This window comes from Cervus elaphus, chromosome 12 (assembly GCF_910594005.1).
Source record: "Cervus elaphus chromosome 12, mCerEla1.1, whole genome shotgun sequence".
NCBI lineage: Eukaryota > Metazoa > Chordata > Mammalia > Artiodactyla > Cervidae > Cervus > Cervus elaphus.
Window position 1 is genome coordinate 10185305 of NC_057826.1, and position 21424 is coordinate 10206728.

At 44.9% G+C, this 21424-nt stretch overlaps 1 protein-coding gene across 8 annotated transcripts in view; it reads left to right on the forward strand.

Moving 5' to 3' along the window:
• Positions 1-21424, forward strand: part of STON2 (stonin 2) — a 159662-nt gene that overhangs the window by 26967 nt on the left and 111271 nt on the right. For 2 of the 8 annotated variants that reach the window (XM_043919643.1, XM_043919644.1), the window contains exons 1-2: positions 12187-12466; positions 15474-15758. In XM_043919643.1, coding sequence (XP_043775578.1) covers positions 12379-12466; positions 15474-15758 — 373 coding nt within the window. In that variant the 5' untranslated portion in view covers positions 12187-12378. Of the gene's footprint in view, positions 1-893; positions 1725-9784; positions 9977-12186; positions 12467-15473; positions 15768-21424 lie in introns of those variants that run through there. The other 6 variants (XM_043919642.1, XM_043919641.1, XM_043919640.1 and 3 more) reach the window with 6 other exon arrangements.

Consider the following 21424-nt stretch of genomic DNA (forward strand, 5'->3'; position numbering starts at 1 on the left):
GATGCTGATGATAAGCTGTCCTCCAGTGCTGGATGATGAGAGGAAATGGATGTTGACAACGTAGCCAGCGTATCTGTTGTACCTATTTTCTGGAAGGCAGAATGGTATAGTGGAAGAAGTACAGAATTTAGAATAAGAGACTTGTGATCCTGTTCCACCTCTGTCATGTCATGGTTAGCTGTGTGACCTTAGGTTAGTCAAATAGCCTCTCTGAGTCAGTTCCTTTATCTGTTAAGTGAGAGAAATTTCTGCTTTGCTTATCTCAGTGTTATTATAAAGATGGATCAAAATAACCCATGAGCTTCTTTGCATCCTGTAAATATGTATTAATTGTGGGTTTCGGTTAAGTATTTGGTATAAAAAAATTAGGCTTCCCTGGTGGCTAAGTTAGTAAAGAATCCTCCTGTCAGTGCAAGAGACCTGGGTTAGATTCCTGGGTCAGGAAGATCCCCTGGAGGAGGAAATGGCAATCCACTTCAGTATTCTTGTCTGTGAAATCCCGTGGACAGAGGAGCCTGGTGGGCTACAGTCCATAGGGTCGCAAGGAGTTGGACACGACTGAGCTACTAAAGCACCACCATAAAAATAAGAATGTATTTAATGGATTCTAGGAACTATTTATGTATATACACAATTTTTAGCAGTTATGATCTCTGAAATTTGATACATTTTACAACCCAAGACAGTTTCAGTGAAATATAGTAACAATATTTTGTTAAGCTTCTTGGAAAGTCTTAGGGTTATGCTTAGGAAATCTGTCCATTGGGACGCACAGACTCCTCAAGATTCCTAGGAAACTGACAGTCTCAGGATAGAACATCTGAAATGTAAATAAAAAGAAATTACCCATGCCTATTTCCTGCTTTCGTACAGGGAGATGTTAGTGTCTGTGTTTCAGATACAAAACTGAAGTAAGCTGAGATGAGTTTACAAGATGGAATAAACCATCTTCTAAGAGTTCAAGGTGCTAGAAAGTGTTCTGCAAACTTGAAAGCTTGGCCTCCTCCTAGGGTCATTCACTGAACATGGCATACTGTTCTGCTGCCTAGGGATGCCGTTCAGGGTCACTGCCTCAGGAATGCACCAAGATCAGAGGCAACCTGTTTAGCAAGTCGAGTGTGACTTCAGCCCTTGACTCCGAATGTGGAGTCTTGAAGTTGTTGGATAGCACAGCCATCAAGATTGTTTATTTTGGAGAAAAATCACTTGATAGAATATTTATAATTATAACCTTGAGGTATACATATGCATATGCGTGTACACATATATTTATATGTGTCTGTGTTTGTATACGTGTGTATATATACACAAACACACAAATATGACCTTAGGTGGGGCAAAAACAGACATATAGGGATGGTGGATTGTGATGTACATGATTGAAAGAGACAAGTAGAGGGGAGTGAGTTTATGGAGAGTCATGGATACATATTGACTAAGAGACGGACATGACTGAGCGACTGAACAACAATAAATAGTTGAAATATTTATTGTCTTCCTTCCTTTTAGAGCTCTTTCTCCTTTACGTGTGACTTGAGACAGGGATATTCATTCTATTCACCAATTTCCAATGGAAGAAGAGATATCAGATTCTTTTTATATTTTGGAAAATGAGATATTTAAATGAAAGAATGAAGGAAAAAATGGTGCAAGATAGGAAGAACAACCAACCAGGGCCATCCTATTTTATGCCTTGAAGACTGTCAAGACGCCTGTCAATTAAAGTGAGTGTGGGGGTGTGTGTGTGTGTTCCAGTAAACTCTGCTCAGGTTGTGTGAACATGAACTCTGTCCTCTCACAAAGGAAAAAAAGTTTGAAAGAAGAAGGAAAAGAAGCCATGATCCAAGTCCTTAATCTGATTTGGGTCTTTGGCACAGGGTAGTCAGGCCTTCCAGGCTTCTGTTTATTCTGAGAATTCATGAAGCAAGCAGCATTGTTACTTTAACTTCCTGATTAAACTTCTGTGATTTCTGCAGCCCACTGTGACAAAGGCAGCGGAGTGTAAAACCGTGCTTGATATTATTTTGCATCTCTGTACTGAGCAGCATTCTGAACACACAGTAGATGCTCAGCGTAAATTGGTTGAATGTCCAATTTTATAAGAAAGTTCTAAAGAAATGCGAAAAATTCCTAGAGTCTTATTTTTCCTTTCTTCCCAGTTTCCCTTTTGACTTTGAGCTGCTTTTCCTTGATCAGGAAAAAGTTGAGGTTTTACTTTGGGGTTTGGAATTGGCACCAGGATCTAGTTTAAGATGTTTCTGCATGAAGCCCTAATAACCGGCTGGATAGCATTTGCCAGTAACCTCAAAACCCAACAAGTGGATGCAGAGATTTTTTAAAGTAGCTGCCTAGTTGAATACATAGGACAAAGAGATATAGAAGGAAGATCACTAAATTCTCAGATTTACTTATTTATTTAAAAAGTTATTTATTTGTATATGGCTGCACTGGGTCTTGGCTGCTGTGGGTGGGCTTTCTCTTGTTGCAGTGAGTGAGGGCTACTCTCTAGTTGAGGCACATGGGGCTTCTCATTGCAGTGGCTTCTCTTGTTCTCTGCCCCACGACATGTGAAATCTTTCCTGACCAGGGATCGAACCCATGTCCCCTGCATTGGCAGGTGGATTCTTAACTGCTGGACCACCAGGGAAGTCCTAAATTCTCAGATTTAAATAAATTATGTTAGGTTGTTAGGTTGCATGTGTGTGTTCAGTCGCTTGGTCATGTCCAGCTCTTTGTGGTCTCATGAATTATAGCCCACCAGGCTCCTCTGTCCATGGAATCATCTTAGGCAAGAATATTGGAGTGGTTGCCACTTCCTACTCCAGGGGGATCTTCTGGACCCAGGAATCAAATGCACATCTCTTGCGTCTCCTGCGTTTGCAGGCAGATTTTTTTTTTTAACCACTGGCGCCATCTGGGAAGCTGCTATGTTACATACCTAACCTGACAAAAGAGACCATCGTCTCAGCTCCCCTGATGGTTCAGTTGGTAAAGAATCTGCCTGCAATGCAGCAGACCCCAGTTCGATTCCTGGGTAGGGAAGATCCGCTGGAGAAGGGATAGGCTACCCACTCCAGTATTCTTGGGCTTCTCTTGTGGCTCAGCTGGTAAAGAATTCACCTGCAATGTGGGAGACCTGGGTTTGATCCCTGGGTTGGGAAGATCCCCAGGAGATAAGGCTACCCACTTCAGTATTCTGGCCTAGAGAATTCCATGGACTATATAGTCCATGGGGTTGCAAAGAGTTGGATGTGACTGAGCAGCTTTCACTTGAAACCGGAAACCCTCAGCTCTGAAGGGATGGATTTAATCTATACAGCTACATGAAACCCTCCTTTCCTTTTCAGATGACTTATAAAAGTTCCATAAAACTAATTAATATTTCTAGGGCAGTATAAAATCCCCCTCATTTAGATGATCTGAGCTAGTCTCTTTTTCCTTTTTTATGGAAATAAACCCAAGTTAGTAAGGAATTGTTTCCAAGGAGGACTTCCACTTGTTGCTCTAACTGGTTCACAGACTGGTCCTTCTGCAGTAAACCACTGCGCAGCCCGACAGAGTGTCGCAGGCGACTGTGTTCAAGTGTGGTCAGCAGGAAGCACAACAGTTCGATGCTAAGCGGAGGGCAGCTCGTGGGATGAGCCCAGTGGTCCCCGTGGCTGTTTTCCAGGGAAGAGTTTCCTGAGAGCAGCGCAGTATGCTTGAGTCTTGGCTGCTCACAGCAGTCCTGCTGAGCTAAGGAAACCCAGATTCGAGTTTGGGGCCACTGAAGCAACTGGCATTCACAGGGAGCAGAGGGCTGCCCGGGGCACGGGCAGGGAACAGAAGCGTGTCTGGTGTACCCAGGGAGTCCTTGGCCAGGCTCGTGTGCACATGTACGGATTGAAACTGTGTGAGATTTATCAAAAGCGGTGGCTCCAGGGTTGAGGATCAGACAGAGACACCAAAGGACAAGCAATCCTGAGGGATACTGGGGGTCCAGCCCAGCCACAGTGGAAAGGCTGCTTTAATAACACCCTGAGCATCCAGAAAAGTCACAAGAAATCTGTATCTTTGGGGCAAAGGCTATGATTTCAAATGGAGTTGGTAATTAAAAAAAAAAACAAATGTCTAGATGGTAATTATTTTAGGCCCTGTGAACCATTCAGTCTCTCTCACAGCTCCTCACTTCTGCTGAGCAAAAGCATTCATAGATAATGTGTAAATGAATGGGTATGGTTTTGTTTCAATATCATTTTTTTTTTAAACAAACGCAGAGGGCTCGATTTGGGTCATCACTGTAGTTTGCCAACATTTACTCTAGGGTAAGGCCTACTTTAAATCTACCCTGAGCCAAGAGCTATCAAGGCAATTGCAAGGGAAGCTGAGTTTGGAAGTTGAGTCCTGCAGTAGTTAGCGGAACTTGGAAACATTTCTGACTTTGCACAAATTCACCCGATGAAGTGGAAGACCAAGCCTATGTAAGATCAAGGGGAGACAGTTTGACTCCCGGCAAAAATTAACTCTGCAGAGGAAGATCAAATCCAGAATGTCTCAGTCTTTCATCACAGTTGTGAGGTATGCAAAGAAATAGAAAAATATTACCCATAGTGAAAAAACAGTCATTAGTAGATGCTAATCTCCAAATGGTCTAGATATTGGATTTGGCAGACAAAGGCTTTAAAGCAGCTATCATAAATAGGTTTGAAGAACTAAAGAAAAATGATGTAAGAATGAGTGAATATAAAGGCATCTCAACAGATGAGTGGAACCTATAAAAGAATCTAATGAAAATCTTAGACTGAAAAAGTTGAATAATTGAGATGAAAAATTCACAGGATGGGCTTAAGAGGAGAACAGGAGATGACAGAAGAGAGTCAGTGGACTTGAAGACAGATCAATAGGAGAAGAGATGGAGAAAAACATATCTGAAGAGAGAGTGGCAAAATGTCCCCAAATTTAATGAAACTATTAGCAAGCAAATTCACAATCTTATACACACTACACACTTCAAGTAGGATGAGTTATAAGAAAACCACATCTAGACATTCGATAGTTAATTGCTCAAAACAAAGATTTCATAACAAAATAATTACAACCAAACTTCTCATCAGAACAACAGGGACAATAAGACAAGATACTGAAGAAAAAAAATAGTCATACTCCAATTTCATGTCTAGTGCAAAATATCCTTCAAAAACAAAGATAAATAACGGACTGTTTTGGAGCAGTTCTGTCCAATAGTAGTATAGGCCGCATATGTACTGTTTTACGTTTTCTAATTGCCCCATTAAAAAACCTTAAACAGGTGAAACTCATTTTTAACATTTAGCATATTTTTAAACCTGGTATATTCTAAAATACCACTTTAGCATGTAATCAGTATAAAAATCATTAAATAGATATTTTATACATATTTATGCTTTTTGAAATCTGATGTGTATGTTACACCCGAAGAACAGCTCCGTTTGGTCTAAGCACATTTTCATAGGTACCCACGTCTGGTGGCTACTGTACTGGACTAGCCCAGTGTTAGGTCAAAGAGAAAGGGGAACGGACAAGTTGCTCTGTATCCAGGTTGTTTCCCAGTCTGTCTTACACATAGTGTTTAAATTAACCTTTCTAAAATAGTTACTAGTTCAGAAGACCTGAGAGGCTACCTACTATGTGGTAAAATAAGTTGATTTGTTCATTCATTCATCTATTTACCCAATAAACATTTTCTAAATGCCAGACTCTTGTCTACGAGTTGGAGGACATCACAAGAATAAAATCCAGTCCCTTTCCTCACAGGCTAATTGACATGATAGCCACCTTAGCCAACCAGTTCATTATCATTTGGTAAATGAGTGTAGGTAAGATGCTGTCAGTATGCAGAGGACGTAGGTGATGAGGAACCAGCGGGATTAGTGGGAGTTGAGGAGGGATACCCTTCATCAAAGTTCCTCACTGCAAGCAGTAGAAACGGACTCTGGCTAACATAAGGGGGAAAGGACTCTCTGGCTGTGGGGAGCCTGTGAGGACTTAATTTTAAGCAGAGCTCTGGCATGGGCATTTTCAGGTTTTAGGCGTAGTAGGTTGGATCACAGGTTTAGAGGGGATGATGCTAAAGGCAGGGAGACAGATAAAGTGAAAGTTGCTCAGTCGTGTCTGACTCTGCAGCCCCATGGACCACACAGTCCATGGACTTCTCCAGGCAAGAATACTGGAGTGGGCAGCCTTTCCCTTCTCCAGGGGATCTTCCCAACCCGGGGATCGAACCCAGGTCTGCCACATTGCAGGCAGATTCTTCTTCTCGGCTGAGCCACCAGGGAAGGGAGGCAGATAAGAGACTGGTAATTGAATGAGAGGCTGAGGGGCTGACCCACACCAATGGCTGTGGGAACAGAAAGGGTAGTTTCTGGAGTTTAAACTCTGAAATTCGGGACTGTCTCTGTTCCTGCCCCTCCTTATCTCGTGCGCTCACCTCAGTGCCGCCCTCTTCAGGTGGACGGAGGCTGACTCACGGTGACCTGGACATGCCATTTCTGCCCATTGTTCCTCGAATGCCTTTGCCCCTCTGCTTGTTTGGCTAGAGCCCTCCCTTCTCGTTTAAGATGTAGCTCGTGAGCACCTACTGCTCAAGCCCTGGGTGGTCTCTTAACAACCTAACTCTCTGCCGGAGTGATGTCATTGTTTTGTGGCTAACTTGTCACAATAGGTTAAAGAGCCAGTACACATGTTTCATGAGTCACTCAGTCGTGTCTGACTCTTTGTGACCCCATGAACTGTAGCCCGCCAGGCTCCTCTGTCCATGGGATTCTCTAGGCAAGAATACTGGAGTGGGTGGCCATTCCCTTCTCCAGGGGATCTTCCAGACCCAAGGATTGAACCTGGGTCTCCCACACTGCAGGCAGATTCTTTGCCCTCTGAGCCACCAGGAAGCTTATTGTTGTATTAAGGTCACGGTCATTAATGACAATCTCCTGTAAGCTACTGGGGTCTACTGATGCTGTCTCATTCTCCCATGTACTGTCAGGCCCCAGAGTGGGGTCACGCACAGTACATGTTCCCGATGATGCTGACCCCTGGCTTTGTGGGACACACAGGGGTCTGGTTGCGGCTGATAGCATCCATCACCAGACTCCTGCTCAGCGCAGGCTTGTCCATCTCCCTTAAGCACATTTCTTGAGTCACTCTATACTCGTAAGCTTCCCATGGCCCCCTGAAATCTTCTTCTCGGCTTTAAGGTCCATCAGTCCTTTCTCCTCACATCTCCCCAGTTGTCATCAGACTGACCTCTTCACTGGCCCAGAAACAAGTCCCATGAAGGTCTAATTCTTCATTGTCACTTAGGCTAACCCTTGTCCCAAGGGTGGCCTTACTTTTTCCTTCTGGTGGTTCAGAGCCAAGTGAAAAAAGTGCAAGTGTTAGTCGCTCAGTCGTGTCCGACTCTTTCCAACCCCATGGACTGTAGCCTGCCAGGCTCCTCGGTCCATGGAATTTTGCAGGCAAGAGTACTGCAGTGAGTAGCTATTCCCTAATCTCCAGGGGATCTTCCCGACCCAGGGATTGAATCCAGGTCTCCTGCATTGCAGATGGATTCTTTACCACCTGAGCCACTAGGGAAACCCTGGTATCTTTCAGCCAAGGATATCTTTCAAATCCAAAATCCTGCTCAATCCCTGATGGTTCTAGCCCTTGCAGATCTCTCTGTGACCAAACTTTTGCAGCATTTGCGGTGTGTCCCCCAGCAGGCAGCTATTCCCAGATTTGTTGTGTTCACTGTTCTGAGCATCTTCACCTCTACAGCTAGATTGCGAGCTGCCTGATCTCCCAGTATCTCAAAGGGTGCCTAGTACATTTCTGGACACCTAGGGCTCATGAAAGCATAGTAAGAGATTGCCATAAGGCAGATCTGTTTCTCTGGCTCTCATCTTATCCAGCAACTGCATTCTATACACCCACATTTGAGTGTTGTTAGGGAAGCCGAGGAAGGAGCTTCTCTCTGCAGTGGCAGCCCAGAAACTTCAGCGAGGTTTTGAGTGGCTCCTGGTCAACCCTGTTGCTGATCGTGAGTCACTGCTCATTTGTGGCGAGCTGAAGCCTCAATTCATGATTCATGTTCTAAAAATGGGGTGAGGTTTTTGCAGAGAAACCAGTTCCGGTCTGAGCATGGCCTCATGGTGAGCGGGTTCCTCTGTGGGCTTCCAGCTCTTCTAAACTCAGGCATCTCAGGGTTCCCTGGATGTGGCTGGTTCATGGCACACACCTAGAGTCAATTTCACAGGGTTAGGATAGGGTGTTCCTGGCACTAAATGCTGTCCTGCAGGCTTTCTTGAGACTTCTCATGATCTGTAACCAGGTCAAGTCTGGATCTGGGATGGACTAGAAAGGGGAGATCAATCTTGGGGGCTCCTCTTCTGTTCATACTTCTGAGAAGGTGTCTGGGTTTCCCAGCCAGAATGCACTTGCATCTAGGAAGAGGGCGTTGAGTGCCTGACTCCACTTAGCATCTGGGAGAACTGCTCTAAGGAGGAGTTGAAAAGGGAAATCACTAAAATCTGAATGGGCCAGTGACAGAAGTGGGGTGGTTTCACGAAATTTGCTTTCTGATCTCAAAACTTCCACCAATAAGCAGTGTGCCGTTTTGCGAGTCATTTACCTGCAGCAGTGATGGCCATAGCTGGTGTTTTTAGAGAGTTTGGACTAGAGCCTGGTGCGCACTAAGCCCTCTGGAAACTCACCTGCTCTGATCATCACCGTTGTTACAGAGCATTTTTTAGCACAGTGCTAAGCACTTGATGTATAGTATCTTACTTAAGCCTTAGAATATTGATGTGTTTTGTTTTTCTTGCTGCACCGGGTTGAGCTGAGGCTTACAGACTGTACGTGATTCAAATCCAGACAGTGGAACTCCCCAGCCTATCTCAGCCTCTGCTGTTGCTCTGCCTGACTTCCCTGGGCCTCAGTTTGGGTTGTTTTGTTCTGTTTTGTTTGTCTGTTTGTTTTTTATCGGTGGAAGTTGAGAGCTGGACTGCTGGTCTTTAAAATGTGTGAGTTCTAAAATTTCTAGCTATTTTGTCCATTATCTTCACCCTTTTTCCTCTCATTCTCTGCTTCCCCTCACCCACCCACATTCATCTGTGAATCTCACGGGATTCACCATCACGGGATGGGCGGGATATTTTCCCCATTGAGCTGTGAGGCTGCATGTGTCAGCATGTGGGCTTGGACTGTGGCTTTGTGGTGGCCGTTGTTGGAGCTGGTTTACATGCTGCTGTTGTTGGAGAGAGGGGATCTGACTCTTCAATTTGACTGTCTTACCTTGGCCTGCAGCCGTTACCACACTGAGCAATGCAAGCATTTGACAGACTGGAGAGAGGCTTATGGAGGAAGCCCACCAGACTCAGCTCTTTGGGTCTGTGAGCGCTACGTGGTTATCTGGTGAGATTTGGTTGGAGCAGTCATTCTCTAGGCTGTTTGCACATATCTGGTCCCATGACTTGTAAGGATCTTAGGAGAGGAACTTGGAAGAGAATTTTCAATTCTCTGCACAGCTTGGATTCCCTTGCATATGTCCAGTGAGGAGTTTCACTGATCATTTCATTATAGTTCTATTAGAACTGATGTCTGTAGAGTGCTTCAGTTGGGGGATAGTCTCTCTCTATATATATTCCCCAGTGTGTTTCTTTGTGGCTGTGACCCAAAGATTAGAGTGTTTTGGCATCAGAAGACCTGGGTTCAAGTGTTGCATCCTTCACTTCCTAGCCTGGTGCATCTAACACCCCTGCTTGTGAGGACCTCTACTTGATTCATTTTTGGTGGTTTCTTACAGTGAAATAAGAAGAATCCATTTGTCACTATCCTGGGATATGTGAATTCTTCCACTTAAAAACCTGGAGGAAACATCTTAGGAATCTTAGTGTACCATACAAAAGCCTCAAAACAACAGAAGCTTTGGATAAGTCACTTAACTTCCCTCAGCCCAGATTTCTTCATCTGTGAAAGAATTATGGTAATACCTGTCTTACCCAACTACAAGGGCTATTGAATCAAAGAATGGTATGAAAATAGGTTTCTGAAAATTATAGATTCTGTAAGAAACATTATTTAATTTTAGGAAGTATCATGCAGCAAAATTAATTGTTGTAATTACCAAAAAAACAAAAGCTATTAAATGTTTCTATTCTGGTTATCCTCAGCATAGAATATTTACTGCAGGTAATAACCTATAGTAAAATTTCAACATTTTCTTATCATGCACCAGTTAGAAGGCTATGAGTTAAATTGTTCTAGACTAAAATGGATATTGGGTATCCAGTTAATAGGAACTGATACTGTTCAAAGTGGATAGTAGCTCTTATGTGGAAACATTAATTTTGTATTAATTCTGGGAATTAATTAATTGCATTAATTTTGCATTTTCAGACTTTACTAATTCATTCCAAGATTAAGAGTTAGATTCCCGCTTGCACTATTAGTGGGAATGTAAATTGATACAGCCACTATGGAAAACAGTATGGAGATTCCTTAAAAAATAGGAATAAAACCACCATATGTCCCAGCAATCCCACTACTGGGCATATACCCTGAGAAAACCATAATTCGAAAAGACGCGTGTACTCCAGTGTTCATTGCAGCACTACTTACAGTAGCCAGTACGTGAAGGCAGCCTAGATGTCCATCGACAGATGAATGGATAAAGAAGACGGAGTCCACACATACCGTGAAATATTACTCAGCCATAAAAAGAAACCAACTTGAGTCAGTTCTAGTGAGGTGGATAAACCTAGAGCCTATAATACAGAGTGAAATAGGTCAGAAAGATAAAAACAAATATCATATATTAATGCTTATATATGGAATCTACAAAAACGGTACAGATGAACCTATTTTCAGGGCAGGAGTAGAGACGCAGACGAGAGAACAGACTGTGGACACGGGGAGGGAGGAGAGGGTGGGATGAATCGAGGGAGAAGCGTGGAAACACATACGTTCCCGGGTGTAAAGTAGATGGCTGGTGGGAAGTTGCCCGTGTGACGTGGAGCTGAACGCACAGGGCTCTGCGGCAGCCTCGAGGGGTGGAATGGGGTGGTGGGAGGGAGGCTCGTGGAGACGTGTGTATCCTTACTCACATGGTTGTATGGCAGAAACCAACACAACGTTGTAAAGCAATTACGCCCCAATTAAAAAAAAAGTTCCAGTTGTAAAAAGAAGGCATTAATAGTACAAACAATATTAGACGTCTATTACGTATTCTTCCATGGAACATAATTGCAACGTGAGTAAAGGCTACCCTTTTACATGCTAATTCAAATCGACCTAGAATGCAATTGTGTTTCTTTTAACTCACATTTTCCACTACAGCAAATATGCCCTGCCCCCCTTACTCCAAATGAACAAGATAAATCCATTTCTGTTTTTCTTGACTGGTAAATTGTGCTCGGAGATACCATCTGGAGATGGTTGGGTTTCTGCCAAAGGTTTAAATCAGGCTTGCAAAGAGCTACCTGCCTAAGGCAAGAAACTATGCTGATTTAATAGGAAAGAACGTGCTTTTTATTTTGCCATCTGGTAAAGGAAAGTGAAAGCTCTTTGAAAAACGTTGATATTAGTTTTACAATAATGGTATTATATTATAGAGGAAATTTATTTCCAAAATATAGTAATTGGGAACATTTGAAAATCTGTTTGCTAAAATGTGTGTAAATCTGTCTGATGCTGGGAAAGACTGAGGGCAGAAGGAGAAGAGGGCGTCAGAGGATGAGATGGTTGGACGCCATCACTGATGCAATGAACAAGAGCTTGGGCAAACTCTGGGAGACGGTGAGGGACAGCAAGGCCTGGCGTGGTGTAGTCCGTGGGGTCACAAAGAGCTGGACGTGACTGGGCAGCTGAACAACAATGGCAACAACATTTGTAAATCTGATGTGAAGGCACACGCAGAGATCTCCATGCTCATGAAAGATATTTCTATCGAGAAGTGTGGGCAAGACAGGGACAGAGAAAGGGAAATAGGGAAACGACCCGGGTCTCCTGCTGGACACTGTGGCAAGCCCAGATCTGTGTGGCCTGGTTACAATGTGATGGTTATCCCCTGTAATTTTTATTATAATGTGATGGTTATCCCCTGTAATTTTTATTATAATGTGATGGTTATCCCCTATAATTTTTATTATAATGTGATGGTTATCCCCTGTAATTTTTATTATTTTTTAAAAACAGATTTCTGCTTGGCAGATTAACCAAAGGCAAGAGAGGCTACTCTGTCCGTGTTCTGCGTGCCACTCTCCGCGAGACCCCACGACAGACCCCAGGCCCACGTCCCCTGCGCTCCCAGACCCCTGCCCAGCCCCAGACATCGCTCTGGGGTCTGCCTGAGGCCTGCAGTGTGAAGATGCCCAGCACCTTCCTAGCATGACGACCCTGGACCATGTGATCGCCACCCACCAGTCCGAGTGGGTCTCCTTCAATGAGGAGCCACTCTTTCCCATCCCTTCTGAGGGTAAGGAGAGCTTTCACTGCCTACGTGAAAAAATTAACCAAGGACCACACCTGTGTGTTGTGGCTTTTATTGGAGCCTTCCTTCCATGGGGTCTTTTATTTAACATTTTATTTATTTATTTTTGGCCGTGCTAGGTCTTGGTTGCTTTGCACGGGCTTTTTCTAGGTGTGCCCAGCGGGGCCGCTCTCTCGATAAACCTGCGGTGTGCAGGCTTAGCACTGTGGTGTCTTCTCTTGCTGTGGAGCATGGGCTCAAGGTGCGTGGTGGATTCAGTCCTCGCAGCACGGAGGCTGGTTAGCTGTGGTGTGCGGGCTCTCGAGTGCTGGCTCTGTAGTGCTGGTGCACGGGCTTAGTTGCTCCGTAGCATGTGGAATCTTCCCGGACCGGGGATCAAACCTGTGTCCTCTGCATTGACAGGCAGATTCTTATCCATTGGGCCACCAGGAAGTCCTCAGTAGGATATTGACAAGGAAAAAGTCAGTTTATCACTTCCCTTCATTTCACTTCACTTATCACTTCACTTCCTTATCATTGCTTTCTTCCAATGAACATAAATTCATATTTACCAAGTCCGTGGAATATACAGTCCATAGAATCCTCCAGGCCAGAAGACTGGAGTGGGTAGCCTTTCCCTTCTCCAGGGGACGTTCCCAACCCAGGGATGGAACCCAGGTGTCCTGCATTGCGGGCTGATTCTTTACCAGCTGAGCCACAAGGGAAGCCCAAGAATACTGGAGTGGGTAGCCTATCCCTTTTCCAGGGGATCTTCCTGACCCAGGAATCGAACCAGGGTCTCCTGTATTACAAGCTGATTCTTTACCAACTGAGCTGTCAGGGAAGCCCTGAATATAAACTTCCTATTTACCAAGTACTTTACACTCAGTCCTTTTGGTTATTACTCCCAACAGCCATTCGGCTTGTCTCAGTTTTCAAAGGACAGTTGTCAAAAAGACTGATAAGCGCTCAAGCCAGATCCCTTGGGCTGAAATCCTGGCTCCATCATGGATGTGGATAATTGGGCGGATGATTTGTTTACCTCTCTGGGTGGTAGTCCATCTGAGCAATGTGGATAATCACAGTGCCGACCTCAGGGTAGCAGTGAGGATTAAGTGATTAACACATAAAAAACCGCTTACAACCGGGGACGGGCACATGCAGAGAACTCGGTAGTTGTCACTCGTGATCATGGTGAGGGTGGCTAGGTTGACTTCTGTGGGACTGTGCTCAAGGGTGAAGGTCACGGTAGGATGCAGGAGCTTTTTACAGAGCCATGTCAGCTGCTTTTCTTCCATGGCCCCTGCGGCTGCCTCCTGAATCATCCCAGCTTCATTTACAGCACCTGGAAAGTGGAGTTTACGGGCATGCTGTAAGCTTTATAGCCATATGGAGTCCTTGAAACGTGGCCAGTCTGAATTGAGACGCACTATAAACTGGGCTTCCCTGGTGGATCAGATGGTAAAGAATCTGCCTGCAATGCAGGAGATCGGGATTTGATCTCTGGGTTGGGAAGAGCCCCTAGAGAAGGAAATGGCAGCCCACTCCAGTATTCTTGCCTGGGAAATCCCATGGACAGAGGAGCCTGGCAGGCTACAGTCCATGGGGTCACAAGAGTTAGACACAACTGAGTGACTAACACTTCAAGAAATGTGAAATAGCCACACTGAATTTCGAGGACCTAGTTAAAGTTAAATGTTTCTTTAACAATTTTTTATCATGTGTTGGAGTTATACATTTTCAACAAATTGAGTTGAAATACATTATTAAGAATAGTTTCACCTGTTTCTTTTTAATTTTTTAAATGTGGCTACTGGAAAATTTAAAGTTACGTATGTGGCCCACCTTTTATTTCTTTGGGACAGCTCTTGTCTAAAGGCTTTGATTACATTCGCGTGGACCAGTTTGTTTGGCTAGTGATGGGAGAAAGGAGTTTCATATGAGTACCTTTATTTTTTAGAAGCTTTCATACAGTAAAATTGATCATTTTTGGTCTACAGTTGATGAATTTTAACACATGTATAGATTGTGTAATCACCACCACAATTGGGGTCAATTCTGTTATTTAAAAACAAATATTTGAAGGCTGTCAACTGTTCCAGGACCAATAAAGTGAAACAAAGCTAGAGGAAGGGTCTCTGTGCCATGTTGAGCTGGACATTAGTGCAGAGTTTGCTTGTGGTGGCCCGCAGATGTGTGTCCTCTGGATTGTACACACTTTGAATTGGAGTGTTTTTAGTCCAGACAGAAGGTCTCCTGTTGAGCCACAGTCTCCACCAAACCCTATTGCCTTTTGCTTTTCAATTTGACCCAGTTCTATTTCTTGCTTGGCCTTCGCAACAATTTTTTGTGTGTGACACCCCAAGCACTGAAGTAGATGGTAGGACAAGAACAGTGAACCAGACCAGACTCCCAGTCTTAGCCTGCATGGAGACTGCCGAGGACAACCTTTGTTGTTGTTCAGTCACTAAGTCATGTCCGACTCTTTGCCGCCCCATGGACTGCAGCACGCCAGGCTTCCCTGTCCTTCACTATCTCCCAGAGTTGGCTCAAACTCATTTCCATCGAGCTGGTGATGCCATCCAATCATCTCATCCTCTGTCGTCCCCTTCTCCTCCTGCCTTCAATCTTGCCCAGCATCAGGGACTTTTCCAATGCGTCAGTTCTTTGCATCAGGTGGCCAAAGTATTGGAGCTTCAGCTTCAGCATCAGTCCTTCCAATGAATATTCAGGGTTGATTTCCTTTAGGATGGACTGGTTTGTCTGCTTGCCGTCCAAGGGACCCTCAAGAGTTTTCTCCAGCACCACGTCCTAGGGTATAGTTTTCATACATTTTTGGGAAAACACTTCTTTAGCATAGAAGCAGTGGGCATGGCTGTCTCTTTCCTCTCACACCCTGTCATGGTGAGTCCTTTGATCACCCGTTGCCTTTTCTGTTTTTTCCTCCACGAGACAGTCCTGAAGAGTGACCTTCCACCTCTGAGCTGATGGCAGTTTCTGGTTTCTGTTTCAGGGGGCCCCAAAGAGCACGTCCCAGGAGCCTCCTCTTCCTCAGACCAGTCCGAGAGCTCCTCCGGGGAGCACCATGTCTTGGATGGAGGCTCTCAGGACCTTTCCCACTCAGAGCATGATGACTCTTCCGAAAAGCTGGGCCTCATCTCTGAAGCGGCCTCGCCTCCTGGGAGCCCCGAGCGGCGCCCACCTGACCTGGTCTCGGCCATCAGCAGCTGGGTTCAGTTTGAAGATGATGCACCCTGGGCCAGCTCATCACCACCTCCTAAAGAAGCAGGGGGGACAGGTAGGCCAGGTGAGGGGCTGGGGAGGGTTGGGACGGAGGTCTGTGCTTCCCAGGGATGCTTTCCCAAGAGAGGTCTGCAGGGCTGCCAGGATTCTGCTGGGTCTGCTCCAGGGCCCTGAGCCTGGCTGCCTAGGAGACAGCAGGCGGAGGTCTCCTTGCGCTTAACTCTGCACCTCGTGTTTCTTAACAGAAGCCTGTGGAAGGATCTGTGTGTTCTGGGCCATTGCTAGCCTTTTACCTTTGTCCCTGGCTGTTCACCTCTCCTTGGAAGGATGCATATGGATTCATCTATTACAGATGGAATTATATTTACTCAGTGCCTAACTTGTAAGCTCCCTCTGGGTAAATCGGATGTCTCTAAAAGTGTGGACCGCTAACCATCTCTATCAGAGTGGCCGGTTACACGTGGATGTTCTTGTACCTCAGACCTTAAGAATCCAGATCTTCAGGGGTGGGGACTGCCGTGAGTGGTCAAGTCTCTGACTCTGTGGCATTTGAACGGCCAGAAGCTGCGCTGGGAAGCTGGGTAAAGCCAGGGGCCTGGTTAGTTCCCACCCTGGTAAGCTGGCTACTTATTTTCTTGGGCACTGAAGCTTGCCCACAGTGATTCCACATAAGAGTGATAGCCTGTGGTGCTTGTCTTTCTTTGTGACTCGTCTCGCTTGGTGTGATCATCCCTAGTTGCATCCATGTTGCTGGAAGTGGCACTGGTTCATCCTTTTTTATAGCTGAGTCGTATTCCATTGCATATATGTACCACATTAAAAAAAAACATACTGGGGCATAGCCGCTTTATCCTTCTGTGTCAGGCTCTGCTGTGTAGCCAAGTGAATCAGCCACATGTATACACACATCCCCTCTTTTTATTCCCTTCCCGTTTAGGTGACCACAGATCACCAAGCATGCAGCAACGTGCTCTGGAAGCACCAAGTATGGGCTTCCCTGGTGGCTCAGACGGTGAAGGATCTGCCTGCCATGCAGGAGACATGGGTTCGATCCCTGGGTCGGGGAGATCCCCTGGAGGAGGGACTGGCGACCCACTCCAGTATTCTTGCCTGGAGAATCCCACAGACAGAGGAGCCTGGCAGGCTGCAGTCCATGGGGTCGCAAAACGGTCAAACCCGACTGAGCTGACTGACCGCGGAGCCCCGGGTGGAGTTCTCATTAGTTACCTACTTTATCCTCAGTAGCCCCCACCGCTTGATTATCTGGTAATTCTGTCGTGCAGAAGTCTGACATGGGTGTCACCGAGCTGAATCAAGCTGCCGATCTGCGTTCCTGTTAGCAGGCCCCGGGGAAGCCTCTGCTGCCGGCCCTCCCCAGCCTCTGGAGGCTGCCCGAGTTTCTGGCGCGTGGCCGCTCCCTCAGTCTCCAGATGCAGCCGTGTGGCTTCTCTCTGTGCCTCCCTTCTGCCGTCAGGCCGTCCCCTGGCTGACTGCTGCCTTCCTCTCCTGCTTCTAAGGGCCTTGTGATGGTGTTGGGCCCACCAGGATAATCCAGGATAATTTGCCCGTCTCCAGGTTTTTTAACCTAATCACTTCTGCAAAGGCTCTTGCCACGTAAGACGACTTTGTCACAGGTTCTGAGGATTAGGACGTAGACATGTTTGTGGGGGAGCAAACATTTTGTCTACCACAGAAACCTAGAAAAAGGGATGTTTTTCTCTCGGATTAAATGGTTTGCTTGTTTGGATTTTTTAAAACAATCCCTTTGTTTTTCACATGGGTTTTCAACATCATTAAACACAACTTTAAGCAAATATCAAGCATGATTCTATCATATAACATTTTCATTTCTACATGACAATTTGCACATTGGTATACTTTCTGGTATTTAAGCATCATTTTTCTCAGTGAATTGTTGGTGAAAAACCCATGACACTCAGAGCAGTGTGGATGAAATGACAGGTCCAGACAGGCTTCCCAGTCTGGCTGGAGGGAGGATTTAACCTTTACTGAACACCTAACACCAAGAAGACAGTGAGCTAAGCATTTGTGCGGTCTGGGAAAAGTCACTGAACACAGGGCAATGAACTGATACAGAAGGGTTTTTTTTTTAAGTTTTTTTTTTTTTTTTTTTATGTAGACCATTTTAAAAGCCTTTGCTGAGTTTGTTACAATATTGCTTCTGTTTTATTATGTTTGCTTTTTTGGGCCATGAGGCCTATGGGATCTTAGTCCCCCAACCAGGGCTCACACCCAAACCCCCTGCGTTGGAAGGCGAAGTCCCAGCCACTGGACTGCCAGGGAAGTCCCAGTAGGTTTGTTTTTCATGTTACATTTACTAAATATTTACTCTCTCGGGCACGGTGCTCAGAGCTTTACTACATCATCTCATGAGCTCTTTACAAGAGTCATAGGAGGAAGGTATTTAATATTATATTCGTAGTACCCGTGAGGAGACTGGGACAGATAGTGGTTTGGGAATATGCTCACAGTTAGATGCTAGGAAGTGGCAAGAGAGAGGTTTCCCACCAGGCAGACTGGCCCCAGGACCTTTGAACAGCCTAGGGGTGCTCTGTGTGGTATATTTGCATCGATCTTCCTGCTACTGAGATAGATTCCTTTGCTGCCTCATTTCCAGGAGACAACTGAGGCGAGAAATGAAGGGGGGGCAGGTTTCCTCCGCTCCGTTGCCCTAAAATGGCCCTGCCGGCTTGATCACTGATTATTTTCAAAGCATTCAGATTCTTTCACATCTTGCCCATAGCTTGAGCTTTGAAGATTTCCTAATTGCTCAGAACTGTTTATACGACAGATGGATCAATTTGCTTTGACTCTTCACCGCTTGTTTCTGCAACGCTAACTTTGGAGTTAGTCATAATTTTGTTGCCGCCGTCTGACTGAGGATCTTAGCTCGTTATGGATAATGGTTTTGACCTTTAATGGTTTTAACCTTTAACTCATTAAAACCTTATCCTTTAAGGCAGCAATTTTCAAACTGTTATCTACAGATTTCTGGGTTTTCCTAAGACCCTGTCAAGGGATGTGTGGGACCAAAAGTATTTTCGTAAGAAGTCTAAGATGCTTTTTGCCTTTTTTATTATGTTGGCATTTGCATTAGTAGTGTAAAAGTAATGGCAAATAAACTTTTGGCTACTGTGTACATATAGTAAAAGATAAATGTAATGTCATTAATATCCTTGGCAAAGTGGTAAAGACTAATTTTATTAAATCTGTATTCTTAAATGCATCTTTTTTACTATTCTCTGTGATAAATTGGGAAATATACATAAAACATTTGTGCTCTATATCAAGATATAATGGTTGTCCTTAAGAAAAATAACTATCTTGAAAAATTAGGCCTCAAAAATATTTTAATTAAAAAAATAAATTTAAAAGTCAAAATTATTTTGAAATTACTTGAAAAAGTAAAAAACAATGCAAAAAAATCCTTAATGAACAAAATATCAGCATTTTAAAGACTAAAGACAAAATCCAACTAAAACCTGAATGACTGCCATTACTTCACCCTAATCCTAGTTCTTTTTCCAGTAAAATTCTGTGTTCAGAAATAGCTAGCTAGCCTGTAGGCTTCAGTTGGCTGATTCTATATTTTTTAAATGTTGTATTTAAAATATTATTTAATTACTGAGTTACTTAAGTTCTCTTTTAAATTTTGCGCCCGTAGTGAGTGCCTCCCTTGCCCCACCTTTGTGCTAGCCTTGCATTGTACTCAGGACAGGGGATTTATTGATGTTACTAGAGAACAAATCAAGAAATGACAACTTTGAAATGTGTTGAAAGCATGATTTTGGCCTAAAACATTGGCTCAGACATTCATTACTAATTCCATCTGTTTCCACGGATGAACATTTAGTTGAGCTCTGTGGAGGTAGGACTCTCCTCTGCAGAAAAGTCCATCAGCTGGTTTCCTAGCAGACGTGAGCCCAGACGTGTAGGGTCAGGCCCACCTCAGCCGGTGTTTCTAACTCAGGGACCCAAGGACCCTGGAGGACTGTGCAGAGCTGCAGGGCGGCAAAGAAAATGGTAATAAATCCAAGGACCCTTGTATATATGTACCACATCTTCTTCATCCATTCCTCTGTTGGTGCGCATTCAGGCTGATTCCGTGTCCTGGCTATATTGTACATAGGGTTGCCACGAACATTACTCAGCCATGAAAAGGAATGCTGCTGCTGCTGCTGCTAAGTCGCTTCCGTCGTGTCCGACTCTGTGCAACCCCATAGACAGCAGCCCACCAGGCTCCTCTGTCCCTGGGATTCTCCAGGCAAGGAAAGGAATGACATTGGGTCATTTGCAGAGACGTGGACGGACCTAGAATCTGTCACTCAGAGTGAAGTAAATCAGAAAGAGAAAAGCAGATGTATAATATTGCTTATGTGTGGAATCTAGAAGCATGATACAGATGAACTTATTTGCAAAGCAGAACTAGAGATGTAGAGAACAAGTTTACGGATACCAAAGCGGGGGAAGGGGAGGTGGAATGGATTGGGAGATTGGGATTGGCATCTATATATACCACTATGTATAAAATAGATAACTAATGCGAGCCTGCTGTATAGCACAGGAAACTCTACTTAGTGCTCTGTGATGACCTCAGTGGGAAGGAAATCTATAAAAGAGGGGATATATGCATACATTGGAAATGTATGAGGGCTTCCCTGATAGCTCAGTCAGTAAAGAATCTGCCTGCAACACAGAAGACCTGGGTTCGATTCCTGGGTTGGGAAGACCCCCTGGAGAATGAAATGGCAACCCACTCCAGTACTCTTGCCTGGAAAATCCCATGGATAGAGGAGCCTGGTGGGCTACAGCCCATGAGGTTTGCAAGAGTTGGGCACGACTTAGTGACTAAACCACCATCACCACCATACATTGGAAAAGACACTGATGCTGGGAAAGATTGAGGTGGGAAGAGAAGGGGACGACAGAGGATGAGATGGTTGGATGGCATCACTGACTCAATGGAAGTGACTTTGAGTAGGCTCCGGGAGTTGGTGATGGACAGGGAGGCCTGGCGTGCTGCAGTCCATGGGCTCGCAGAGTGGGACACGGCCGAGCGACTGGACTGAACTGATACGTATGTGTACGGGTGATTCACTTTGTTGTACTGCGGAAACGAACACAGCATGGTAAAGCAAGTATATTCCAATAAAGAGTAAAAAAAAATCCAGGAGCCCTCTCTTGACTCTCTTGCCCATCAAGGAACCTACCAAGTGAAGGATTGCCGGGTACATCCCTGTTACCCCAACCAGCCTCATCAACTAGACCAGCTCCTTCATGGGTTTCCTCACATAAACTGTGTTTAACAGTAAGGAAGAGTGAGGGGTTGGTAGAGCTCAGGTCAGGGGACTGGCAGGAGAAATGAGGCTTCAGCCCACTCAACACGGATAATGCAGACATCTCCCCAGCTTCCATCCTGGAGGCCGTAGAGCAGCTCAGGGTTTAATTTGGATCCAAAAGGTTCTGGTACTGGTGCTGTGTCAGCGATATCACATTCATTAACTGCAGGCATTACACTGCTATATTTTACAGCAAGTATCTTCACCTGATAGAAACAGACTGAGGCTTCTTGTAGTCACTGCTGCTGGCTCGGTTCTTTGGGTAATACTGAGTTTTCCTGGTGTGGTAACCTGAATGGTGGGCCCTACAGACATCAGGTCCTAGGCCCTGGAACCTGTAAACCTTGTCTTATTTGTAGAA